We start from the raw sequence: 27,570 nt of genomic DNA on the forward strand, positions 1-27,570 counted from the left end.
TGCTCTACCACTGAGCTAAATCCCCAACCCTTGTAACTTCTATTTACCAGGCAGGCTTTGAACTTAGAGATCTACTTGCCTCTGCCTCTGAAGTGATGGGATCAAAGATGTGTGCCATCATCGCCTGGCTTGCATAAGTTTTATTTATGCTACTGAAATCAGACTTGGTTACCAGGTCACTGATAACTCTGGAGGCAAAGTAAGAACTGGATCACAAAACCGTTCACTCCAATGCCCCTCAATTTTTTCGTGCACTAGTTGTTATATTCTTCTGCATCTTACCATTTCATAACCATAATCACAATGGTTTGCTTTTCGTTTTGTTTCTGCTCCCAAACTCAAGAAGTTTAATTATGTTGCTATTTTTTGTTTTTCCAGACAGGGCTTCTTTTTTAGCCTTGGCAGTCCTGAAACTAGCTCTGTAGACCAGACTGGCCAAAAACTCTCAGCGATCCTCCTGCCACTACTTCCCAAGTGCTGGGATTAAAGGTGTGCATGGCATTGCTTTTTTCTTTCTTTTCTTTTCTTTTCTTTTTTTTTTTTAAACCCACAGGATTTGCAAGACAAGCAGCAGGAATTTTTCTTTCTGCTCTCTCTTCCATAAGCCCTGATAGGTTAATAGGTTTTTAGTGGAATCGTAGAACCCTTTAAGACCTCCAGTTGGTTTAAGTAAACGCTTTTGCCATAGTTTCATCTTTAAAATCTTACTGTAAAACTCTACCTCCTATGTTTCAATGTGTGTCAAGACGAAATTACAATCTGGAGATCTTAATTAGCTTTGTAATTCAGCAATTAGAATGAAAAACAAAACAAAAATAATACAGAGGATGGTGGTAAATGTCCTCCCAGAAGGCAGAAGAGATCGAGGCCAGGTCTGCTTACAGAACCCTTGTCTCAAAGCAAAACAATAACAAGAACAAAAAACCCAACCACTCATAGGCCAAGCAGAAGAGGTGGGCTTTAAAGATAGAAGGCTGAGGAAACTGGATTCCTTTCCATGTTCTTTTCCTGTAGGGAGGGGTACGGGGGATGGGGCTTCTTCATCACATGCTTCATAGGTAAGTTAGAAAGACAGCTTGTTTTTTCCATTTGATGGCATGATCCTCTAATGTGACTCCACTCTGGAGGGACTAGCAGGAATTAACCCAAACCAAGGAAGGGCCTCATGTAAGTCTGACAGATAGACACAAATGCCTGGTTGTGTAAGGTCCAGTAGCTTGTCGCGAGTGCAAAGGCTGTTGCGCCTGCTACATTGTGCCAGGAGGTCGTCCTGCTTGGCAACGCGGGGGTGCAGGGGGAGGCGTGGCCTTCATCCAAAGACGCCTGGGCGCACCGGCTCCAACGTCATCTCTTAGAGACACCCTAGGGCGGCGCTAGACGCTACTTTGCTTTTAGCCTCCCAGCCGTGCGTCATTAGCTGAGGACACTTCCGGTGCGTGCAGGATACTGTTGAGGGGCAAAAAAGCAGAGCGAGCACGTACGCGGTTCGCCGTCCTCATAATACGTCATCAGCACGCTTCCGCGAAGGAAGTGAGGACAATCCTGGCTCGCGCCGGGCGCTGTTTCTTCCCAGACTCCAGGACCGGCTGCGGCGGCTGTAGCGGCGCAGGGGTGAGTGGCGGCGTAGGGGTGAGGGGTGAATGTGAGTTTACGACGTTCCTGAAGAATCCCGCTCCTGAAGAAGGACGCACTGCAGCCGCGACCAGTCTTGCTGCACAGAGCTAAGGGCAGTGGAGGCGGCAGGCCCTGGCGCTCCCCGGAGCCAGCCCCCGCCTCAGGTTTGAGTGATTGAACCCTCAAAAGTCGGACCCGGTCCGTGAGTCCAGTGTTTGACAGTACACCTTGATCTTACCTGTTACTCATACAACCTTTTGACACCTAAGGCAGAGTTTGTTGAGTGCGAGGCACTGAAATAAGATCTTTGACCTGGATGGTCTTTCATCCTAGAACAGTACCATTACGTGGATCATGATGATGATGATGTTTGCGTTTTACGGAAAACTGAACTGAGGTAAACTGAGTTGCCCAAAACCTTACAGGAGTGACAGAAACGACTTATTCAGGCAGAATCCTTCCTACCTACCGGGACTTCCGGGACTTATTCTGAAACACTAACGATTAGACTTAAGTGTTCAGAAAACACAGAGCGACAGACCATAGCTTTCTGTGTCCCGAGGTTGCTTGAATTATTTTTCTTTTTGCAGTGTTTTAACTCAAATGGGTGATGAAAAGGACTCTTGGAAAGTGAAAACGTTAGATGAAATTCTCCAGGAAAAGAAACGAAGGAAAGAACAAGAGGAGAAAGCAGAGATAAAACGCTTAAAAAATGTAAGCTATGTTTTTTAAGTAAGTGGTTTTCTTAAAGAAGATTTAATTTCTTTGCCCTCATTTTTCCATTAGAACAACGCTTCTTCGGTGAAGTTCTTTTGTACTTCCAAATGTCACAGGTGAGCCCAAAATCTATTCTAAAATTAACAAAAACATTCATATGCTCAGTTGACATTGAAGGTAGATTAATAACACACTGAAGCTGTATCTAAAGGAGAATAATATCTCGTTAAAAAATAAAATGTTCTGAACCTAGAATCATTACTGCCACCAGACTAATTTTTCTCATTTCATTATTAGCATATTCATAATACCATTTACCAAGCATTTTTAATGGAGTGGGAACTTTCCTTGCAATTAAAACCAGTGCTTTGTAATTACCTTGGTTTGGACGATGACATACTCAGAGTTGTTAGGTGACTGGATAAGAAACATTGACATAGGCCCGGAAAGATGGCTCAGCTGTTAAGAGCACTGGCTGCTCTTCCAGAGATCCTGAGTTCAATTCCCAGCTCACAACCACCTGTAATGAAATCCAACGCCCTCTTCTGGTGTGTCTGAAGATAGCTTCAGTGTGCTCATATACATAAAATAAATAAATCTTTTTGTTTTTTTAAAGAAATACTGCCAGAAGTACTTATTGTCAATTTATGTGTTATGTATTTCACATGTAAAAATCCAACTAAGGTCTTAATTTTGGCTCAGCAAAGCTAACATTTGTGGCACAGTCTCATGTCCCTTCTCATGTATGTTTTAAACTTTCTGTTCTCAGGTTTCAGGTTACAAAAAAAAAATGTGATGTTAATTACATGAGTTTTGAACAAAAGTTATGTTTTGTAAAGTTTCTATTCAAAAAAATGTATATTTAGAGTTTCTCAGCAAACTCATTATCATTAAAGATATGTTTAGGCTGTACAAACTTTAATCCTAACACTCTAGAGCTCAAGAGACTGAGGCAGGCAGATCTCTTGAGTTCAAAGCCAGCCAGTGCAATATATATTTTATACATGTATTATATATACATAATGTATGGATAAATATATGTGTATATTTGTATGTATGTGTGTATATATATGTATATATGGGTATACACACATATGATTCCATATGTATATATACATGTGTGTATGTATAGTGAGATACATACGGTAATGTAACCTCAGCATTTCAAAGACTGAGGCGGGTTTCTAGCTCAAAACCATCTTGAGCTACATAACAAACCATTTTTCAAAGGTAGAAAAAGAAGAAAGGTTACTGAGGAGGAAAATAACTTAATGCTTCATTTTTCTTTGTTTCTTAGTCTGATGACCGGGATTCCAAAAGGGATTCCCTTGAGGAGGGGGAGCTGAGAGATCATCGAATGGAAATCACAATCAGGAACTCACCATACAGAAGAGAGGATTCTATGGAAGACAGGTGAGAGAATTTAAGGTGTTGTAGTAGTCATGTTTAGCCTGTAGCCCGTGGGCCACATGTGCCCTATGTTAGCTGTGAATGTATCCCAATGCAGAATTGTCAGCTACTTAAAACGTGTTTGTTTTTGCAATTTGATTGGAGAGAGACAGAGACAGACTGTGTGTGTGTGTGTGTGTGTGTGTGTGTGTGTGTGTGTGTGTGTGTGTGTTAGTTAGTTAGTTTGTTACTTTATCCACAGGACTCAGAAGCTGGAGTAAAAGCTTGTTGTAAGGGGCTGGGGATTTAGCTCAGTGGTAGAGCGCTTACCTAGGAAGCACAAGGCCCTGGGTTCGGTCCCCAGCTCCGAAAAAAAAAAAAAAAGAACCAAAAAAAAAAAAAAAAAAAAGCTTGTTGTAAGATGCCTAGTATGGGGGTTGGGGATTTAGCTCAGTGGTAGAGCCCTTGCCTAGCAAGCACAAGGCCCTGGGTTCGGTCCCCAGCTCTGAAAAATAGAAGAAGAAAAAAAGAAAAAGATGCCCAGTATGGGTCCTGGGAACTGAACATGGGTCTTTTTCAAGAAGAACAAATGTTCCTAACTCCTCAGCCTTCTCTCTTGTCCCTAGCCTGCTTTTTGTCGGTCTGACTTGTTGTTTTTTGTTTTTTCGGTGTTTTTTAATACTTACTTTATTTATTATATATATGTACACTGTAGATGTCTTCACAGATGGTTGTGACCCACCATGTGGTTGCTGGGATTTGAACTCAGGACCTCTAGAAGAGCAGTCAGTGCTCTTAGCCACTGAGCCATCTCTCCAGCCCGACTTATTGTTTTCATATGCTGTATTGCAAGTCTACAGGTTTGGTTCCAGAAGCCGCAATGGTCATGGTGACTCATAACCATCTTTAAGTCCAATTCCAGAAAAATCTGACCCCCCCCCACCTTGTAATGTAATACATATATGCTGGAAAACATTCATTCACATAAATGTATTTATTTAAAAAAATAAAATTTTTGTATTTTTGTTTTTTTATTTGAGACAGGGTCTCTATGTAGTCCTATCTGTCCTATAGCTCACTCTATAAATCCTCAGAAATCCACTTGCCTCTGCCTCAAAAGTGCTGGGATTTGAAGGTGTGTGCCACCATGCCTGGCTATTTAAAATTTGTATTTGTCTCCTGTGACGTTGCTTTTGTGTGGAGTCAATTATTATGAAGTCCAAATGAGCATGTGTCCCTTCCTTTGTGATATCTTCAATCAAGCCAGCGCCATTTAGATGGTGCATTTAAATGTTTATCCTGTGTTGCAAGTCTACAGTTTTGGAAGTAATACAAAGTTGAGTTTAGAGAGGCCACTGTCAGCAGTGCTGATGTCTGATGATTCTTTGGGTGTGGTGATGTCATTTGTTTTCTTCTCCCGTCTTGTAATATAACTAAGGGAACTACTTCAGAGAAGCTCCGAGTGTAGATTCTTCCAGAATCTTGGTGTTAAAGAAGTAGTTGAAAGCTCTGTGAAATGGCCTTTTTATTTGTTAAAGGTAATAAAAATGACAGGACTTTAGCGGCCTTATTGAATATAAATAACTTAATGAATTGCATATAATGAATGATTTGACATGTTACACCTTGGCCATGAAACCATCACCACAATCAAGGAAACTAATAAATGATCATGCCCCTCTCTGTGGAAAGACGCTCCTGTTGGTCACAGAACACACTCATTTCTCATAGTTGTGTTGGGAATGATGCTTTTCTCTGAGTAGACATTGGTTCTATGCACTTGCTGTCACAGCATCACTCTTCTCTTACAGAGGAGAGGAGGATGATTCTCTGGCCATCAAACCACCCCAGCAAATGTCTCGAAAAGAAAAGGCTCATCACAGAAAAGATGAGAAAAGAAAAGAGAAGCGTCGACATCGTAGTCACTCAGCAGAGGGAGGTATGGGAGACTTCGCTCTTTCTGTGGTGTCATAACTCTTTGTGTGTCCTGTTGTGATCTGCTTTCTTCAGTTGTATCTAAAAGTCAAGACGAATGAAATTTTAGGCAAAAGCATAAACTCACAGTAGACTTTTTGGAATAACTGTTTGCTTTTCCTTCTGGTATGTGTGTTTTACGTCATTTGTCTACAAACACAATTGCTGTAATTCAATGTATAAAGATGAAAACACCAAAAAGAAAAAGAAAAAAATGGGTGTTGGGGTCAAGTCCAACTAATGGCTTTGCCTTGAGAGGTCTGGTTTTGTGCCACTGCCAAGAGGTTCTGTTCTTGTTTTGTCTTTCATTTTGTTTTTTAAAATTAACATTTATTAAAAGCAAAATCTTGCTAGGTAGCTCAGTCTATCCTCTAGCACCCAAGATTCAGCCTCCTAAATTCTGTATACCTGGCTTCTAAAGGAATCTCATGAACCTATTTAAATCTTACTGTAAATGCAGTTGCTTTTTTTTTTTTTTTTTTTTTTTCGGAGCTGGGGACCGAACCCAGGGCCTTGCGCTTGCTAGGCAAGTGCTCTACCACTGAGCTAAATCCCCAACCCCGTAAATGCAGTTGCTAATGTGGTTTTATAACATGGTGTAGAAATCTATTTAAAACAAACAGTTTTGTTCTGTATCGTGTAATATTGATTTTTTTTTTAAGTTCTAAAAATAATATATCATGATATAACATTAAGAAAGGTGAGAATCAGGGCCAGAGAGACAGTTCAGTGGTTGAGTGTGTACTGCTCTTGTAGAGGATCTGGATTTGGTTCCTAGCACTCATGTCCAACATCCCTCCGCCTCCAGGAGCTCCTACATGCACGTAGTAGTGCACTCGAACTCACTTATGCAAGCACCTATGTATGCCATATGTAGATGAGTCAGATAAGGATGTCAGATCCCTTGGAACTGAGGTTACAGGTGTGTGTGTGTGTGTGTGTGTGTGTGTGTGTGTGTGTGTGTGTGTGTGTGTTTGTGTATATATGTGTATGTGTGTGAGCGTTTGTGTAAGTGTGCTTGTGTGTGTGTGTGTGTGAGCGTTTGTGTGAGTGCTTGTGTGTGAGCGTTTGTGTGAGTGCTTGTGTGTGAGTGTGCTTGTGTGTGTGTGAGAGCGTGTGTGTGTTTGTGTCTGTGAGTGTGTTTGTGTGAATGTGTGTGTGTTTGGCACCAAGTATGGGTCCTGTGAAAGAACAGCAAGCACTCATAACTGAAGATTCAGCTCTAGTCTCATTCTTTCTTGATTTAATGTTCAACTTAAGGGTTTGAAAATTGAGTCCCTTTGTGTGATGCTCATGTCTCATTAGGGAAACATGCCCGAGTAAAAGAGAAAGAAAGAGAACACGAGCGGCGGAAACGGCATCGAGAGGAACAGGATAAAGCACGAAGAGAATGGGAAAGACAGAAGAGGAGGGAGATGGCAAGAGAGCATTCCAGGAGAGAGAGGTGAGACCTGCTCATTAGTGACCTTCAATAAAGTGACTGTGGTCACTGAGAGACTTGGCTTAGGGATCAGATGGGGAAGGATATTGCAGAGGAAGGCTGAGGATCTACACTAGTAACTTTTTTCTTTGCTGTGACAAAACACTTTACACAAGCAATGGAAGGAAGGAAGGGTATACACTGGTTCATGGTTTGAGGGTATGTCCATCATGGCAGGGTGGCAGGAATATTAGGCAGCTAGTTATGTTAAATCTGCAGCAGGGAAACAGACTAATAAATGTTGATGGTCATTTTTATTTCTCCTTATTCATTCTGGGATCCAGGTACATTGATTGGTACCACATTAAGGTGGATCCTTTCACCTCAAAACAGTCTAGAAATTCCTTTATTGTGGTGCCCAGAGATTTGTCTCCTGGGTAGTGTTAGACCCTGTCAAGGTGACAGTATTAACTGACACAAGTCACCAAATAGGAATTCAGGCACTGAAGATGGAGAGTTGAGCCAGACCTGAAGTAGGGGAGTCCGAGAGGGAAGCACGGTGGGAAGGTGTGTCTTGTGAGTAACTCTGACCCTGTGGCACTGGGGAGTGAGGCAGGTTCTGTCTTATGAGAACATGAAGTCTTATACCTTTTCATGGTGGGTTATTTTTAAGCTGTGGTACAGTAAGGCAAAGGCTGGGCACGTACACACCTTAAATTCCAATACTAAAGAGGCAGAGCCAGGCAGAGCTCTTTGAATTTGAGGCCAGCCTGGTCTACATACCAAATTCTGAGTCTGTCATAGCCACAAAGTGAGATGTTGTCTTTTAAAGAAAAGAAAAGAGGGGGTTGGGGATTTAGCTCAGTGGTAGAGCGCTTGCCTAGCAAGCACAAGGCCCTGGGTTCGGCCCCCTGCTCCTAAAAAGAAAGAAAGAAACAAAGAAACAAAGAAAGAAGGAAGAGAAAAGAAAGGTAGCAGCATCTTAAGAGAAAGTCACTCAAGTTCATAGTTTGAATCCTGCCATAGTCGGTGCTTACTAGAGATCGATGTGGATGCTTTGCTTTAATTTCCTTTCCTGTTACAATAAAATACTTGGACAAAGGCAGCCTAAGGGAGGAGAAAAGGCTGACTTGTTCCACCATTTTAGGTTAGCATTCATTGCAGGGCAGTTCATGCCTTCAGGTTGAAGTAGCTAAACACACCTACAGTCAAGAGCAGAGAGATGAATTAATGCTCAAACATTAGTCTCAGTTCACTTTCTCCACTCTGAAAGATCCTTTTTGTTTGTTTTTTTTTTTTTTTTTTTAATTCTCTGCATACATGCTTATGTGTGTGAGTGCAGGTGGCCTGAAGGGTCAGAGGGGCGTGTCCTTTATAGCTAGACTTACAGGTGCTTCTAAGCTGCCTGATATGGATGAAAACTCTACAAGAAGAGTGAGTATTCTAACCACTGAGCTATCTCTCTAGCCTCACTTCCTCCACCCTTACATGGTTAAAAATCCTCTGCAGAGGGAATGGCTTCACCTAGAGTAGGTATGTCTTCTTACTTTAACTAACGTGTTCATCGTAAGGCCTGCCAGTGTTGGCACACACCTTTAATCCCAGCACTCAAGAGGCAGAGCCAGGCAGATCTCTGAGTTAAAGGCCAGTCTGGTATACAGATTGAGTTTCAGGACAGCCAGGACTACACAGAGAAGCCTCTCACTGAGAAAGAAAAACAAAAAAGTTGAAAAAAGCACAAAAAAGTGCTTCTCACTGAAGCACTTGGTATGCTCAGCAGGCAGTTTGAGGCCTATAGGGGCCGGATGTAAACTCATAGCATATGGAATGTCTCTGCCCACCATTCCCTTTTTAGAGACTGAGGGTGCCTTCTCCAGTGACGGGAACTTGGGATACAAATGGAGCTTGGTAGGTGAAGTTTGAGTGTCTATGTAGGTTTTTGTAAGGTAAAACAGAAGAGAGAAAACATGTAGACAGATTTCTTGATAAGACTAAACAAAGACTACCTTCTTCTCCCCCAAACTAGCTTTAAAGCTGGCTATAATTGAGGAAATCCAGATATCTGTATCCAAGTAGCTCAGTGATCCCCAAGCAGGGTGAACAGAGTTGCCAGAGAGATCTGCACTTCCTGTCAGGATGGTGGTACTGGGCTGAGATGTGTTAGCTCTACACCATTTAGCAAAAATCTCAACTAGGAATTTTGTGTCTGGCACTTTTTTTTTTTCTACAAAAGTGAAAGGAAGATAAAGACATTTTTTGGTAAATCAGGACTGGTGGACTTTAGTTTACAACTCTATGGAAATAGTAAGGAAGACCTTCAGAACGAACGGTAGGCTAGAAATGGTGAGTGTACATGTCAGCAGTAGAGTAGAGCAGGTGGGTCTTCATGAGCTTGACACCAGCCTCAGCTGTACTGTAAGACCCTATCTCCACTTGCCATTTCCCCCAATAAATAGTAAAAATAGCCAGGCCTTGTAGTGTATCCTTGTGTTGCCAGCTTTTAGGAGCTTAGGCAGAAAAATTGCTAAAAAGTTTAAGGCAAGTCCAGGAGACATAATGAAACCCTAACAAATAAAAAGTTAAAATAAAAATACCATAACATATCTGGTGTTTTCATTTAAAATCAGAGGATAATTAAAACATAAAACTCTAGAAACAGAACCTTTTGTCTATGCATAGGAATATGAAAAAATGACTTTAGCCACTTAATCATGTTTCAGTACCTCGTTTTCTAATACCTTGTTTTCAAGCAGCTAGCTCCCCTGCTCTCCCCATCGTGTTCAAACTTACACTGTTTCAAACTGGGGCAGTAAGTGGCTGCCTCAAGGTCCATCTGCCCAGACTCCGGTGAAGGTCTTAGGGCCACAGTTGCGTCCTCACTTTCCCAGGAGGCCTCTCTGCCTCCTTTGTAGCAGCTTTTATTTGTGTTCTCTTTTTTTTTTTTGGTTCTTTTTTTCGGAGCTGGCGACCGAACCCAGGGCCTTGCGCTTCCTAGGTAAGCGCTCTACCACTGAGCTAAATCCCCAGCCCCTTATTTGTGTTCTCTTGATGTGCTGGACCTAACCTGGATTCTCTTGTGTACGTGGGGACTTCCATACTGTGTTTTCCTAGAGTTGTTGGTAGAAGCCATAGAGCCGTTGTTTGGAATCTGACATGATAGCCTCTTCTTGGGCTTTGCCTTCTCCTGCTGTGGCATGCCAGGATGGCTTGATTATATGTGCTTTCCACACCTAAGAAGCCATTTGTGGGTTTGTGGTGTACAAGTACACCACATGAGTTGAGCAGAAACCCCACCCCAGCCAGTGGTGGCGCATGCCTTCAATTACAGCACTCGGGAGGCAGAGGCAGGCAGATCTCTGGGTTTGTGGCTAGCCTGATCTACAGAGAATTTCCAGGACAGCCAGGGCTATACAGAGAAACTGTCTCACCCTGCTCTCCCAGGCCCCCCCTCCAAAAATGAAAAAATGAAAAGAAACGTCCTTTGGAGTAGGAACATGATGACCTGGTGTGCTTTTTCCAGGGACCGCCTGGAGCAGTTAGAAAGGAAGAGGGAGCGGGAGCGCAAGATGAGGGAGCAACAGAAGGAACAGCGGGAACAAAAGGAACGGGAACGGAGGGCAGAGGAGCGCCGCAAAGAGAGAGAAGCTCGTAGGGAAGGTAGGAGGGAGGGACTGTCCTCTTTCTCTATGGAGCCTTTCCTTGGGTTACTTTGAGGGGATTGACAGGTATGCCATAGATCTCACACAGGTGGCTCATCCTTACAGAGAGCCTAGGATGTACAGCCGAGACTGGGCTTTGGGAAAGATGCCCTGATGGGAGGCAGAAACTGGCAATTCTTGGCTCCTATGCTTGCTTCACTAAACCCTCGCCCCTCCCCCTCCTGTTAAATTTCATGTACATTATCCACTTTATCCTTTGAACAATGATTGGTTTACTTTCATTCTGTGTTTCTGAGTGTTTTGCCTGCATGTATGTCTGTAACATGTATGTGCATGGTGTCCTTAGAGGTATGGAAAGGTCGTCAGATCCCGTGGGACTGGAGACAGACTATCATGAGCCTCTCTGTGGATATCAGAACTCAAACTCGTGTCAGACTTTCCTTTTGAAATCTGGCTGGTAGGACAGGCTTACTTTTGTCATTTTGCTCTTTGTATATTATAGTATATAATGATGTTATATATTATTATCCTGCATATATCTTATCCTTTATTTTTGCTTTATTGACATTCTTTGTATTACTAATCTATTTCTCTCTCTCTTTAATTTTATTTATTTCCCTTTTATGTGTATGAGTGTTTTATCTGCATGTCTATCTGTGCAGCACATGTATGCCTGGTGCCTGAGGAGGTGGTGAGCATCTATGTGGATACTGGGAATTGAACCTGAACCATTTGCAAGAACAAGTGCTTTTAACCTCCTAACCCCTGAGCCAACTCTCTAAGCTTATTACTCTTTTTTAGCCAAATATTTGAATTCATTTTTCATTTTCTTTTGTTTTTTTCTAAATTAGATTTTTGTTTGTATGGTTATAAATCGGACATATACAACATTCTAAAGTTATGACATACTTGAATTGATACTAGTTTAGTTTCACTTCAGTAACTTATAAATTCTGTTGTTTTTATCCCTCTGAAGCCATTTTAAGTTGGTCCTGTCATAAAATATTTCAAATAGTACTCTTAAAAGAAATGATGCATTAGCCTAACAAAGACTTACAAACAGTTGTTACCTCATACCAGAGAGAGTTCCATTGTCTCCTGCATTTTGAATTCATCCTTCTTGGAGTATGTTGAGCAGAATGAGTGTTGATACTCATGTCTTGTGGGAAATGGGTTTCGGCAGTTAACTGCTGTGGGTGTGACTCCATTGCTCTCTAGTCCTTATTGACTCAGTAAATCTCAGGCTGGGCCGTTGGTGTCCCATGGGTCCTTTCTGCTCTCAGGATTGTTCTTCCGTGCTTTTTGCTTCCTGTCTCTTAGGTTCCATAGTTTTCATGGCTATGTCTCTCAGTTCCCTGAGTCTGTCTTCAGCCTCCTCAGACCTGCTGTGGGATCCCTAGAGAGGATTAAAATTTTCCAGCGTGCATATTTTAAAAGGCCTAACTTTTTTTCTTTTTTTTTTTTGAGCCAGTGTCTCAAATTAGTCCAGATGACTTAGAACTCAATGGTGTCCTGGTATGGCACCGAACTCTCAACAGTCATTCTTCCTCAGGTTGCCAAGTCCTGGGATCATAGGACACCAACTGGATTTCCTGAATGTTTATTGGCTTTTTCATGTTCATGGCATCATTTCCTTGATTTTCGCCCCATTTTTAGTTCTTTGAGCATCTTTATAATGGTGGTCTTAAGGCTTGTGGGTCTTTTGTTTTCATGAAGGCGTTTTCAGAGAAAGTAGTGCTAGGTGGAGTTCTGCTCATAGCCCTGGTGGAGTAGGACAGCACTCTCACTCTTGTGCTGCCTTCACACCTTAGTGGACAGGGCTCTGTGGACCAACTGAGGCCCCAAGTCCACTGTGGCAGATAGGACTACACAGTTTCTTTGTATTTCTGAGCCATTCCTGGGCAATCAGCATGGCAGCACATGCCTTAGAGTCATTGCCTTCTTCTCATCCCAGGTGTGCAGCAGGCAGGTCCCCTGCCAGAGAGGCCAAGAATGTAGACCATGGTACCACTACATGGACATCAGCCACACACTTTTCTCTGAGGTCAGATGTAGGCTGGTGACTTCCATTCCCTGAGGCCATTTCTTCAGACTTGTCTTTTTTGGCATCTCCCATCATACCTACATCGGAGTGGTTAATTTTTTTTCTTTGACTAGGACAAAAATTGCTTTTTCTTTGAATGTCTTGTGGGTAAGTGTTTGTTGTTTTGTTTGTATTTTGTTTAGTAGTTTGAGACCAGGTCTATACATAGCTCTGGATGTTCTGCAACTCACTATGTAGACCAGACTTGCCTCCCACTCAGAGACCCACCTGCCTCTGCTTCCCAAGTGCCCTTGAGGAGTAAAGTTGTTCGCTTTTGTTTGTTTGTTTGTTTGTTTGTTCTGTTGGATGGTATCTTAGGGTTACTATTGCTCTGGTAAAACGCCATGACCAAAGCACCTTGGGTAGGAAAGGGTTTATTTGGGTTGTACTTCCACATCACAGTTCGGCATCTAAGGAAGTCAGGACAGGAACTCAAACAGGACAGGAGCTGATGCAGAGGCCATGAAGGACTGCTGCTTTCTGGCTTGCTTCTCATGGCTTGCTCAGTCTGCTTTCTTACAGAATCCAAGACCACCGGCTCACCACCCACAATGGATTGAGCCCTAATTAAGATAATGCTCTACAGGCTTGCTTACAGCCCCGTCTTATGGACTCATTTTCTTAATTGAGATTCCTCAAAGGCAGCTGGTGTCGAGTTGACATAAAACTACCCAGTACAGTTGGTTGTGGGGGTTTTCTTGTTGCTCATTTGTTTGTTTTTGGTCTTTGTTGTTGTTGTGTTTTGTTTTTTATTTCATTTTGTTTTGAGACAGGGTCTCTTCTCTGTAACCCTACCTGTCCAAGAACTCACTAGGTACACCAACCTGACCTCCAAGTCAGAGATCAGCCTGCCTCTGCCCAGTGTGCTGGGATTAAAGTCATGTGCCCCCATGCTGGGTCTTGTTTGTTTGTATTTAACTTAAATGTCTGTCTTGGCTCTGAGATCAGATCCCTCCTCAGGGCTTGGTGTGACTGTGTTGTGATTGTTGACATTGTCTGTTCTGACAGTTGGCCTGGCACATCCTCTTACACATCAAATCTAAGTCTGCCTTTCTTTGGAAATATGCAGTCATATTTCTAGCTTCCCCTGTGCTTACAATTGCTTTAATGTCCATGTCCTTAAATATCTAGTTTCTAAAAGAGGAAAAGAAAAACCAGAAGTGGACACAAGTGCCCTGGTCCTTACGTTTTCTCTAAAGGACACCCTAAGCAGAGGGGTACAGTCTCAACAGCTTGGGTACTTTATCCCTTCTGGGACTGCACATAGCATCGAGAGTATAGGTTTTTGATGATTGGGAACAAGTCCTTGTCTGCAAACTTCTCTGGAGCCCAGAATAACTGATTGCCCAGGAGATGAGAGTGGCAACTTCTACTATGCTAACAGCTAAATTGACCAGAATTGACCAGTTGTTATTGCCTCCTCCGGAACTTGAAGACCCTCAACTGATTCTAGAGTTCCATACTAATTAGCTAACACAGGCCAAGTTGTTGTTGAAGTGCTGCCTGGCATTTCTAACTCTGCCATCTTCCCAGAATCCTTTCCCACCTTGGCCTCTGTAACCAGTGAAGATCATTTTAGAAGGTCCCCTGCTGAGCTGATAGCCTTCAGCTTGGAGTTATTCCCAAATGAATTTTGGCTTTTGTGATGGTGAAGCTGTAAATGCCAAAGGTCTGTATGTAGGTCTGTAGCACTCATGGTGTGGAGCCACGTTGGGAAGGCTACTCCCAGCAACATCTCTGCTCTGTTTTGTATGTACAGTCTCTGCACATCACCGTACCATGAGGGAGGACTACAGTGATAAGGGAAAGGTTGGCCACTGGAGCCGCAGCCCTTTGAGGCCACCAAGAGAGCGCTTTGAGCTGGGAGACAACCGGAAGCCAGGTGAGTCTGGGCAAGCATGGGCTGTCTTTTCTGGGAGATACCTGAACGTGAAATTTGTAATTATGATATATAAAAGTGCCATAATATAACCTATTATTTTGTATTATATGCTAACCTTAAAAGTTTATTTTTAAAATGTGAGGGGAAAACAAAACAATTCATGAAATTAAGGAGACTTTGCCAAGCAATTTATTTTTCACAATAAAATCATGTATTGGTGAGCCAGTAAAATGGCTCATCAGGTAAAAGCGCTTGCTGAATGGGATGGCCTAAGTATGATGCCTGGGATCCATAGGAAGGGGAAAACTCGCTTGCACAGATTGTCCTCTGACTTCCACATGTGCTCCCAACAAGGCATGTGTTTCAACTGAGGTGCTCGTTGCTGGTCTTTTTGGAAGTTGTTCTTCCGATTAAAATATGGGTGGATGAATTAATTGTTTTCTGTAAATAGTGAACTTGATCATTGTGTAAGCTGCATGTAACTTTTGGGTGATTCTGTCTTGTTTATTTATAACATGTTCCAAAGGTTGGGGATGTATTGTAACCTACCCAGTGTTTGATCTTAAGCACCACAATTCAAAAAAAAAAAAAAAAGGTCAAATAGGACTATGATCCCAGACCTCAGGAGGTTGAACAAGAGGATCAGATAGATGTCCAGTGTCATTTTCTGCTATGTAGTAAGCTTTAGGCCAGCCTGGGAGATGGAGAGATATATACATATACATATACATATACATATACATATACATATACATATACATATACATATACATATACATATACATATATATGAATGATGCTGTCTTTTAAAAAAAAAAAAAAAAGACTGGAGATATGGGTCCATGCTTAAGAGCATTTGTTGCTCTTGCAGAAGACCTGACTTCTGTTCCCAGCACTCAGGTGACAGCTGACAACTGTTTGTCGGGAATCCAGTACTGTCTTCTGACCTCAGCAGGCATCAGGCATGTATCACATACATGCAGGCAAACACTCACAAAGAAAAACAAATGAATAGCACCGTTTTAGAGAGCAAGTGCAGTTTTTAACCTCTCCACTCACCTGTGTGTGGTTTATCTCACAAGTGAGAGAAGAGAAGGTGGAAGAAAGAGACCTGCTGTCGGACCTCCAGGACATCAGTGACAGTGAGAGGAAGACCAGCTCAGCTGAGTCCTCATCAGGTATCTGGGGCCGCCTGGCTGAGGCCTCGCTGCTGCCAGAGGAGAACCAGGACTTGCCTTTTTAACTGTGACTCTTGTGTTCTGTAGCAGAATCAGGCTCAGGTTCTGAGGAGGAGGAGGAGGAGGAGGAGGAAGAAGAGGAGGAGGAAGGGAGCACCAGTGAAGAGTCAGAGGAAGAGGAAGAAGAGGAAGAGGAGGAAGAGGAGGAGGAAACTGGGAGCAACTCTGAGGAAGCCTCAGAACAGTCTGCTGGTAAGGAGCTGGCAGGTCATATTGGATTACAGTGATAGAAAAGTATTTTATGTTTCCTGTGTAGAGTTTAGGTACTACAGAAGACCAATTTAACATCTAATGAAAGCACATATCCAAATAAACTTGCCTTATTCTGTGATACTCACATTGACTCCAAAATTGGGACTGGCAATGTGCTTCAATAGTAAAGTGCTTGCCACCTGCCTGGTGCTAGTATGCGAGGCCCTGGGTTCAATCCCTGTATCACCAGGAAAACAAAGAGACCCTACCCCCACCACAGATTGATAGGTAAGAACTCTTGCTATTTTCCACACACCTTGCTGACCCTTTAGAGCAGCCTGATGCAGGGTGAACTTGTAGTGCCAAGGCTAGCTCTCCGATCCATACTGATCTGAGCAGACATCTGTCTTTTACAGAAGAAGTCAGTGACGAAGAAATGAGTGAAGATGAAGACAGAGAAAATGAGAACCACATCTTGGTTGGTAAGGACTTCTGTGGTTCCTCTGCCCCTGTATAGTGACGCTCTGAGAGAGGCAGTATGTGGTCCTCTTAACACAAACCATCCACGGCATGCAGTGACCCCATAAGTTCAAGAAGCTTATATTCCCTGGAAGCTATAGAGAACTGCCGTCCTGACTGAGAGTGATCTGAGAGATGTGATTCCTAGAGGACACACCATTGCTCACTTTGCATCCTGTGCCCACCGTGGCTGATGTTACTTGGCAGGAAACAGCTTTATTTGCATGGCACCCTTCCCTGTGATATAGATGCTAAGAGAGCCCATGGTTTTATGCTCAGAGGGAATGGAGTTGTGTTGGAGAGCAGTTTCTGGGGTCTGGTGGCACAGGCACTCTTATGAGATGGGAGACCTGGCCTGGCCTCAAGTAGCTAACAAGGTAGACATGAATCATGGCCTCCCCACTTCATGCGACATCTTACATTTTAGTCCAGTGTCTGGTTCTGACTCTGCCTAGATCACCAGGGCTCCAGACCGTATTCAGATACCTGTTTCCCAAGGATAGGCCCTAAACTGACTCCTGCCATGGAAAACACAGGGCATACCACTTCACACAGCCCCAGAGCAGGAGGAGAGTAAGTTGTACTTACTTTCTCCTCCTCCATAATTAGATTTAACTTTTAAAGTTCCAGAGTCGCGATTTGACCGAGATTCTGGGGACAGTGATGAAGGAGAAGAAGAAGTTGGTGAGGGGACACCGCAGAGCAGCGCCCCTACCGAGGGAGACTATGTGCCCGACTCTCCAGCTCTGTCACCTATTGAGCTAAAACAAGAGCTGCCCAAGTACCTGCCAGCCCTGCAGGTCAGACTCTTCCCACTCTCCTAACCCAGGCCTGTGCGGTGACCGTTTACAGATGAAGTAGGCGCTACAGAGCAGAGTCGTGCTGTTGGTGCTCATGGCTCTCCTGAGGTGTTGACATTCTCCACACAGTGGTCTGTCGTGGCACCAGCCTCTCACAGCCTTAACCGTGGTACTTCCCTATATGCCTGACAGCACTGTTGGGCTTACTGGTACCAAGAGCTGTGTGTTGTTGCTTCTGCCTTTATTTGATCCCTAGATATTACAAGAGATTCAGTGTTAGTGCATAGGACTTGTTTAGGAAATTGCCAGTGAGTGTGCAACACTGCCCTGAGGATGTAGAGGACATGGTGGTCCTGGGTAGTGTATCACCTTTCTGAGCTCTGGTCACTTGCCCTCCAGTTAGTGCTTCCAGATAGTTGAGTCTGGCCATAGACCGCACAGAGTAGTGGTATCCCAGTGGTATCCCATGATATGCATGGAAGGTTGTCACTGGGGGTGGGCAGGCCATGCCCCCTCTAGGGTGGCCTAGTTCACCAGACAGGACACAGTTTTAAAGAGATATTCTTATTCATGCTAAGTTATTTCACAGGAAAGTGGTAGGTGGTCTTGGATGAAGCAGAGTAAAAATTTAAGTTGGTTTTATTCATATATTCACATGCATACTCTGTTCTTCTTAGGTCACTTAGGCTAGGTCTCCAGTATGACTGCCCTGTACAGATAAAGCCTGTTAGGTTATCAAATATGGCGGTTGAGCCCTCTTACCCTACTTCCTCCACAGGGATGCCGGAGTGTAGAGGAGTTTCAGTGTCTGAACAGGATTGAAGAAGGCACCTATGGGGTGGTCTACAGAGCAAAGGACAAGAAAACAGGTAGGTAATCTACTAAAGGAGTGCTAGGGGCAGGTACTAGTCAGCAGAAACCTGTCGCCCACTCTGCCACAAGGATTCATTCGTGAGTGATATGAGTTTGTTGCTCCTGCACTACTACAAGGTCAACCTTGGGAGTTCTGAAAAGCAGTGAACCTCCCCTTGGTCTTTGTGCAGACCCTGGTGTCCTGCCCCTTTGGTCTCTACCTGTGCACTGTCAGAACGTGGTTATTAAATGTGGATTCCCATTTGCATGGTCCATTGGATCTTTGGAAGCAACCCTACCCTTTCTTTGGTGCCAGTTCTCAGGCCACGCTATGCCCATATACCTAGCACCAGGTCTTAACTCAGACGAAGTATACCTGAGCCTCTTGGTATCTTCAGAAGCCCAAGTTCAGCCAAACTCTGATTCTGATTCTGCTGTTCACTGTGACAGCAGATGGCAAGCCCCAGAGGTGAGAGAGAAGGCCAGGGAAATGGCCAAAGGCACAGTAATAGACCTATAAGTTCCCTCTTATTGTTTGCAATGCTGGGATTCTTGACGCTCAACCACTGTGTTAAACTACTTGCCCAGGCTTCCCTTGTTCTGTTTTAACTTTTTTTTTTTTGGTACAGGGTCTCACTGTGTAGCCCTGGCTGGCTTGGAACTCCCTGTATAGAACAGGAAGACCTTGAACTCAACAGAATCCCTGTCTCCCAAGTGGTGGGATTAGAGGTGTACACCATCAGGTCTAGCTTGCCTTATTATTTTTGAGACAAGGTCTCTCTGAGTACTAGAGGTTGACCTGGAACTTGCTGTATTGTCCAGGCTGGGTTTGAACTTGAAGTCCTCATGAGCACTAAGATTAAGGGTATGTGCCAACACACACACTATTATTGTAGTCTCTAGAGCTATAATTTGCTGGGACCTTGCCCTGGGCTGGGTCCTCTGTGGAAGTTAGCCAGTTGGGCAGAGCGTCAGCGGGATGTAAAAGTTGTTTAGTATTAATAATATTTGCTCTTTGATTCTTAGTCATACAGGGGGCAGTAGCCAATGGTTTCAGAGGAATTATGACGTTTTGCTTCCTGGCTGGGGGTTAGATAAATGATTTATTGCTAGTACTCCCTTTTCTGGCCAGGCAGCCAGAAGCCCTTCAGTGGCACGGCTGGGTGACTTTTTGTGAACCAGAGAGGAAGGAAAGGAAAAGAATTAAGATCCTTTACACAGGCAAATGTGCACAGGCACACATACATTCATACACCACTCTCTGGCAAGGCCCAGCCATCTTTCAATCAACTCCATAATTTTTCATGTATGCTTACACATATATATACATACATCTACACGTATACAGACATACATATATACATATGGACGGATGAGGCAGAGCTCGCCAAGCCACCACACCATACCATCTTCACTTCTTTTGTTTTTTAAGATTATTTATTATATACACTGTAGCTGTCTTAAGACACAGCAGAAGAGAACATCAGATCTCATTACAGATGTTTGTGAGTCACCATGTGGTTGCTGGGCTTTGAACTCAGGACCTCTGGAAGAACAGTCAGTGTTCTTAACCTCTCCAGCCCACCATCTTTATTTCTTTTGTCTGGCCTTTTTATAGACAAAAGTTCTTTAAAAAATTACCTTATAGATAAAATTTACACAGAATGGGAGTTACAGGATGGTGAAAGTAAGTTCAGAGCAATGCTTCTATGGCCTTGCTTTTTCAGAGTGCATACCTGCGGCTTCGTCCTTGGGCCTGAATGTTTTTCCTTGAACACAAATTTGTCCCAAGCCTATTTCTCTCTTTAGTGTAATTATGAAAGCTCATTGTATTTCTTATTATGCAGCCTTTCCTTACTTTTATGAGAAGTGGGCAAATTGTATTCTTTTTTCTAAGTTTATTACATCGTTCTAACCAAAACCATCTCTTAAAACTTTCTTCCTGGGGCTGGAGAGATGGCTCAGTGGTTAAGAGCACAGCCTGCTCTTCCAGAGGTCCTGAGTTCAAATCCCAGCAACCACATGGTGGCTCACAACCATCTGTAATGAGATCTGATGCCCTCTTCTGGTGTGTCTGAAGACAGCTACAATGTACCTATATATAATAAATGAATAAATCTTAAAAAAACAAAAAACAAAAAAACAGGGTTCCAGGACCGGCAAGGCTATAGAGAGAAACCTTGTCTAAAACCAAAACTTTCTTCCTAACATCAAATCAGGAATTCTATAAAGTCATTAATTCATCTAAAAGCATTAATTAGTGAAAGTTCATCTTTATGTTGATCTGCAGGAAATCTGCTCAATAGAGTGGGCTAATGCTCAGGGATTATTATATTAACTTAATAATGACCGGAAGTGGTGCTGAGATGCAGTCTCTTTGCCTCATAAAGCTCACCCATTGCAGACTATTGCAAGCACCGGGCTGCCTCCTGGAAGGCCACCTGCTATCTTAGCCTATCCTAGAGGGATCCTGACAATAATTGTGAGCCATTCAGCATAGGTGCTCAGAAACAGAACTCAGGCCATCTGGAAGAGAAACCAACACTCCTTACTGCTGAACCATTTCCTAGCTCCTTGACATGATTTTTAAAATTTATTCTCTGACAATTTTATACATATATTCTTTCTTCTTCCTCGTCCTCCTCCTCCTCCTTCTCTAATTTTATAACCAATATGACTCAGTGCTGCCAGCATATGCCTGGGTGTGGGTCCATCCACTAGAGCATGGGCACACCTTACCCAGATGCTATCAACTGCCAATAGCTCCTCAGCTAAGGATGGGATCTCATGAGCCCCGCCCACATCCATGTTGAAAAGTTGACTAACTTGGTCTTGTGTGGGCAGCTCTAGCTTCTAAGAATTCATGAGGGCAACCACCATGTTTTGTTTTTTGTTGTTGTTGTTTTGAGGCAGGGGCAAGCAGAGTCCCTGCCCCCCTTTAAGATTTATTTTATGTATGTGAATGCACTGTTGCTGTCTTCAGACACATCAGAAGAAGGCATCAGATCCCATTACAGATGGTTGGGAGCCACCATGTGGTGGGAATTGAACTCAGGACCTCTGGAAGAGCAGATGGTGTTCTCAACCACTGAACCATCTCTCAAGCCATGTTTTTAATTATCTTGATGGCTGACAATGTTGAGTACTTTTAAAAAAATTTTTATAGGGGTTGGGGACTTAGCTCAGTGGTAGAGCACTTGCTAGGCCCCTGGGTTCGGTCCCCAGCTCTGTAAATAAATAAATAAATAAATAAATAAATAAATTTTTATTAACTATTTCTACTTTTTAAAAATGTGCATAAGTGCTTTCTCTTTATGTAAATCTGTGTACCGTGTGTACAGTGCTTATAGGGTCCAGAAGAGGGTATTGGTTCCCTGAAACTAGAGTTACCTGTCATGTGTTTTCTGGAAACCAGTCCCAGGTACTCTGGATAAGCAGTTCTTTTGCTGGCCTTGAATTCTCTTGAGAATGCTCTGCAGTTCTATGGCCCACTTATGGATAGGTTGTTTTTTGGTTTTTTCGTTTTGGGTTTTTTTTTCTGTTTGTTTGTTTGTTTTAGCTTCCTGAGTTCTTTGTATATTCTACATACTAATCCCCTGTCAGGTATATAGCCATTAAAGATCTTCTCCCATTGTGTGCCTCCAGAAGTGGTAGAATCAAAAGTTTATGCCACCATACCTGGCATGTTTTGCTTCTTTTATGAATGGAATTGTTTCTCCAGTATCTGTCTCAGTACGTTTTTCATTAGTTTATAGAAAGACTTGATTTTTGTGTGTTAAGTTTGTTTATCAAACTGAAAATGTTTATTATCTGTTCTAGGATGACATTCTAGGACTCTTGTGGAGTCTTTTTTTTTTTTTTTTTTTTTTAATGTTTGTATTTAATTAACCTCTGAAGTGGCTTTAAGCCACCAGAACAGGCACCTCCCACACCCTTCATCTTCTCTTCAGCTCTTCTGCTGAAGAACTTGGCCTTCATGATGACAGGTTGCTTAGGGAGCTTCCCCTTCCCCAGAACTTTGTAGTAGCCTGATCGAACAACATCAATGATGGGAGCAACTCCAGTCTTGTTTTTTGCTGCATTGACCTGTGTCTGCTCGCTGACCAACGTCCATAATTTATCCAGGTTGACAGTTGGGCAGAAGCTCTGGTTCCTCTTCAAGAGGTAATGCCTCATGCCAACTTTGCCGAAGTAACCTGGATGATATTTGTCAAAGTTGATCCTGTGGTGATGCATGCCTCCAGCATTCCCGAGGCCTCCTGGGTGCTTGCGGTGCTTACCGATGCGACCGTGGCCGTGGCTCTCTTGTGGAGTCTTTAATGTCTCCTATTATCTTAGGGTTACTGTTGTTGCAGTGAAACACCATGACCAAAAGGAAGTGGGAGGAAAAGGCTTATTTATCTTACATTTCAATGTTGTCGTCTAATGAGGACCCACAGGAGTTAAAACAGTGATTGAGAGCAGATGAGAATGAAAACCAGTTCAGACTGATCTTATCAACCTGGATCAGACTTCAGAGTCTAATGCCAGGTGGTGCACTGTCAGCACATTTAAAACACAGTAAATTTGGGGAAAAGTTTCCAGGCAACATTCAGTTCAATTCCAGGTACACAATAAAGCTTAAGTTGTGACTTCGTAGAAACTCCTTTACAAAGGTCTAGAATCTAGTATGGTCTCTAGCCAAGTCAACAGACTATAAAATACATGTAACAACCCCTAAAAGTTGGTTTAACTGAGAGCTAAAGATAATGGTGCAGTGAGGGAGAATCTAGCAAAAGATGGATGAGGTCTGCCTCTACAGATAGCAGAAAGATCATTAATAAAATCCACTCCCAGCCTTCTGGGTGGAAAAAAACAGATATTTTATCTCCTCCATTGAGAAGAGAGTTCTGTGTGTTTAACATTCCTGGTTTCCCTGTGGTCTGTGGGTCCAAGGATCTTTGTGCCCCCAACAGTAATCCATCTCTGAAGGAAGTCAGGGCAGAATCCTGGAAAAAGGAGCTGATGCAGAGACCATGGAGGGGTCCTGCTTACTGGCTTGATGATCATCATGGCTCGCTCAGCCTGCTTTCTTATGGAACTCAGCCACCCACTCACCATGGGCTGGGCCCTCCCCCATCAATCACTAAGACAGTGCCTTACAGGTGGGTGGTTGTGGAGTGACATACCTTTAATCCCAGCAGAGTCTGAGACTGGTCTGGTCTACAAAGTGAGTTCCAGGACAGCCAGGACTACACAGAGAAATCCTGTCTCAAAACAAAACAAAAACAAAAAGAAAAGAAAAAATTGCCTATGGCCGTATTTTCTCAACTGAGGTTTTCTTTCTCGTGACTCTGACTTCTGTCAAGTTGACATAAAGCTATAGCCAGGATGACTTCTGTAGATGTAAAGTCGTACTGTCAGTAAATAGAGATGTTTTCACTTTCTTATTTGCATTCCTTTTGTTTCCTAAGGCTTCTGGTACTGTATCGAGTATGAGTGGATAGCTGTGTGTAGGGACACAGGCCACTAATGTCAGCACTTGGGAGGCAGAGGCAGGTGAATCTGAGTGTGAGGCTGACCTGGTCTAGAGTATGTTCCAGGGTGGCTATGGATGCATAAAGAATCCCTGTCCAAAGAATAGAGACAGTGGACTCCCTGTCTTGTTCTTCATATTAGTGGAAATGCTTTTTTTAATATATATATTAAAACACACACACACACGTGTGTGTGTGTGTGTGTGTGTGTGTGTGTGTGTGTGTGTGTGTGTGTGTGTGTGTACACGAGTGTTTTACTTGCATGTTTATCTATACACTGTGTGCTTGCCTACTGCCGGAGGAAGCCAGAAAAAGGTATCTGATCTTCTGGAAAAGATGGTTAAAGCCATGTAGGTTCCATGTGGAAACCAAACCTGGGTTTCTGCAAGAGCAGTGAGTGCTCTTAACTGCTCAGTTGTCTCCAACCCCTGAAGTTTCCCCCCACTTAATATAATGTTAATTGGGATGGAGAGATGGCTCAGCGGTTAAGAGCACTGGCTGCTCTTCCAGAGGCCCTGAGTTCAATTTCTAGCAACCACACGGTGGCTCACAACCATCTGTAATGGGGATCGATGCCCTCTTCTGGTGTGTCTGAAGACAGCTACAGTATACTTATATAATAAATAAATCTTTCAAAAATTATGTTAAGTGTATCACATTTATCCTTTACTATACTAAAATTCCTCAGGATTTTAACATGAAGAATGTTGGATTTTGTCAAAAAACTTTTTCTTAGCATCAAGATAACCATATAATTTCTGTTCCTGAATCCATTTATGGAATTTGTAACATTTATTGGCTCACATATATTGAACTATCCCTAACATTGGAAAAAGCCCAATTTGATCATGGTTGGTTTACTATTGATGTGCTCTAGAGCTCACTTTTCACTTATATGGCTTTTTGGTTTTTTTGTTTTGGTTTGATTTGGTTTGGGTTTTTTTGTTTGGCTTTTTGTTTGTTTTTGGCTTTTTGTTGTTGTTTTGATTTTTTTTGTTTGGTTTGGTTTTTTTTTGAAACAGGTTCTTTCTGTGTAGCCCTGACTCCATTGGAATTCTATGTAGACCAGGGTGACCCTGGAACTCAGCATAGAGATCAGGCTGACCATGAACTCAAGCGATCTGTCTCCCAAATGCTGGGATTCAAGGCACTTACCACCACTACAACTGTCTAGTTTGTTTTTTTTTTTTTTTTGGGGGGGGGGGTAAGCCTATTCTTTAGCCCAAACTGGCCTCAGACTCATGGCAATCCTCCTGCCTTAGCTTACATGAGTGACCATGCCCAGCTTACATAATCTTCTTTCCAGATGAGATTGTGGCTCTGAAGCGGTTAAAGATGGAGAAGGAGAAGGAAGGCTTCCCAATCACATCACTGAGGGAAATCAACACCATCCTCAAGGCCCAGCACCCCAATATCGTCACTGTCAGAGTAAGGTTCAGCTTCCACATTCGGCATGCCCTACCTCTGTTGAGTCTTACCCCCTGAAGGGACAAGGAAGAGGGTTCCTTGATATCCTGGGCTCAGGCAATAGCACTTCCAAGGGCATCAGCTTCCCAAGATGTCTTAGTAGTTCTTTGTTGCTCACAGCATGTGTGACTTCAATTTCAGGTTTCCAAGAACCAGTGTTTTCTAGGGTGGGGCTGGAGGTAGAAGCCATGTCCAGAATGCATATACTGACTGTTAATTCCTAGGAAATTGTTGTGGGAAGCAACATGGACAAGATCTACATTGTGATGAACTATGTGGAACACGACCTCAAGAGCCTAATGGAGACAATGAAACAGCCCTTCCTGCCAGGTATGGCTGCCTTCCACCCTGAACAGCAGTGCTGTCCAGTCATGAGATAAGGGCAGGACATTCTCTTCTCTGCACGTTGTGAGGGATCTCTGAGTAAAGGTAGGAATGGTGCCCTAGGGACCCCAGGCGTATGAATGGTAACCCTGGTGAGCTCAGAGCCACCCTGGCTGGAAGTGTCCTGGAATGAACTTTCCCCTGGAGTCTAGTTGCTGCTGGTTACCAAATAACCCTGGGCTCCAGGGCCCTTTGCAGAGACGTTGGGAATTCATGGGGGAGAGAGAGCGTCTGTGTGATCTCATCACTCTCACAGGGGAGGTGAAGACCCTGATGATTCAGCTGTTGAGTGGGGTGAAGCACCTCCATGACAATTGGATCCTACATCGTGACCTTAAGACCTCTAACCTTCTGCTGAGCCATGCTGGCATTCTCAAGGTGAGCCCCTATTCTTTCCAAGCCTCGTGCCTGGGAAAGCAGTCTGTAGTCTGGTCTTACAGACCACCCTGTCCTTGTTACAGGTGGGCGACTTTGGGCTGGCTCGGGAGTATGGTTCACCCCTAAAGGCCTACACTCCAGTTGTTGTAACCCTGTGGTATCGTGCCCCAGAACTGCTCCTTGGTGCTAAGGTAAGTCTGAAGAGGGCTCTGAGAACCTTCCTTGCCTCATGCCCCATGGTAGCCTCATTCAAACCTGCAGGTGACACTGATGTGGGTCTGCATGCATCTGAACAGTTTCTTCTGGACTCTTAGGAATACTCCACAGCTGTGGACATGTGGTCAGTGGGCTGCATATTTGGAGAACTGCTGACACAGAAACCTCTGTTCCCTGGGAAGTCAGAGATTGATCAGATTAACAAGGTTTTCAAGGTGAGTGTGGGGGTGCTCTGTCAGTCTTGGGAATGGCTTACAGTGTGGATGCAGAACTGGAATCGGTTGGGTACCCCAGGCACAGTGTGGTCCTTTGGTGGCCTCTCTGAAGGTGGCAAACACGTGTGGGCCCCATACAGGGTGTATCTAATCAGACGTCCCTGTTTTTCAGGACCTGGGGACCCCCAGTGAGAAAATCTGGCCTGGCTATAATGACCTCCCAGCCGTCAAGAAGATGACCTTCAGCGAGTATCCCTATAACAACCTCCGCAAGCGATTCGGAGCTTTGTTATCAGATCAAGGATTCGATCTCATGAACAAGTAAGTCTGAGGGTAGCAGTCTGCAGCCACTGGGGCCTGAGGGCCTGGAAGCCCCAGGACACTGGGTTTGAGGGATGCTGAAGTTCAGTGGGCCTCCCCTTCCATCTCGGCTCAGCACCGCAAGTATCCCCAAGAAAGCAAAAGGCTTAGCTCAGCTTGTGACGGACATATGTGCCATGATGCACACAGCAGAGACCCTGCCCTGTGCCCTTCTCTTTAGGTTTCTGACTTACTTCCCTGGGAGGAGGGTCAGCGCAGAAGATGGCCTCAAGCACGAGTATTTCCGAGAGACTCCCCTCCCCATCGACTCATCCATGTTCCCCACGTGGCCTGCCAAGAGTGAGCAGCAGAGGGTGAAGAGAGGCACGAGTCCGAGGCCCCCTGAGGGCGGCCTGGGCTACAGCCAGCTGGTGAGAGGCATGACAACTAATGGGGTTCCCACGTGGGGAGGTCTGGTGGGTCAGTTCTTATGATGGCCACCTTACTTCACAGGGAGACGACGACCTGAAGGAGACGGGCTTCCACCTCACCACCACCAACCAGGGAGCCTCAGCTGCTGGCCCTGGCTTCAGCCTCAAGTTCTGAGGTCAGCTTGATGGACTTGGCCCGACTGGGTGGTGACAGCCAGATCTGCTGAGTCGGCAGCATCATTGTCGTTGTTACTGTTGTTCTGTGTTGTTTGGGGCAAGTTGTAAATTTGTAGAATTAAATGAAATTTTCTTCTGAAAGGAAAG

General features: G+C 43.8%; 1 protein-coding gene across 24 annotated transcripts; it reads left to right on the forward strand.

Annotated features, from left to right (window-relative positions):
* The first annotated feature begins 1,532 nt into the window (after positions 1-1,532).
* On the forward strand, positions 1,533-27,564 carry Cdk11b (cyclin-dependent kinase 11B). Of its 24 annotated transcripts, none has more exons than XM_087660400.1 (22): positions 1,533-1,611; positions 1,948-2,011; positions 2,205-2,328; positions 2,401-2,447; positions 3,629-3,744; positions 5,532-5,659; positions 7,000-7,138; positions 10,635-10,771; positions 14,616-14,738; positions 15,821-15,916; positions 16,004-16,168; positions 16,585-16,650; positions 17,312-17,487; positions 18,266-18,356; positions 25,162-25,283; positions 25,547-25,652; positions 25,963-26,084; positions 26,168-26,275; positions 26,399-26,515; positions 26,688-26,836; positions 27,057-27,246; positions 27,329-27,564. In XM_087660400.1, the coding sequence occupies exons 4-22, from the start codon at positions 2,439-2,441 to the stop codon at positions 27,419-27,421; spliced, it is 2,253 nt and encodes a 750-aa protein (XP_087516526.1). In that variant the 5' UTR covers positions 1,533-1,611; positions 1,948-2,011; positions 2,205-2,328; positions 2,401-2,438; the 3' UTR covers positions 27,422-27,564. The 24 variants fall into 24 exon arrangements, with proteins under 24 accessions (XP_087516526.1, XP_087516531.1, XP_087516521.1 ...); XM_087660405.1 differs by having other exon boundaries at positions 16,007-16,168; XM_087660395.1 differs by lacking the exon at positions 2,401-2,447.
* Positions 27,565-27,570: the final 6 nt, after the last annotated feature.

Source organism: Rattus norvegicus, chromosome 5 (assembly GCF_021556685.1).
Source record: "Rattus norvegicus strain SHRSP/BbbUtx chromosome 5, alternate assembly SHRSP_T2T, whole genome shotgun sequence".
NCBI classification, from domain to species: Eukaryota; Metazoa; Chordata; class Mammalia; order Rodentia; family Muridae; genus Rattus; species Rattus norvegicus.

What these genes read in the sequence shown, in the direction of transcription:
- Cdk11b (XM_087660395.1), top strand. Translation starts at nt 2,218, where the DNA reads ATGGGTGATGAAAAGGACTCTTGGAAAGTGAAAACGTTAGATGAAATT. An exon ending in GAGGATTCTATGGAAGACAG is followed by an intron (nt 3,745 to 5,531) that starts GTGAGAGAATTT and finishes CTTCTCTTACAG; the next exon opens with AGGAGAGGAGGATGATTCTC. An exon ending in TAGTCACTCAGCAGAGGGAG is followed by an intron (nt 5,660 to 6,999) that starts GTATGGGAGACT and finishes ATGTCTCATTAG; the next exon opens with GGAAACATGCCCGAGTAAAA.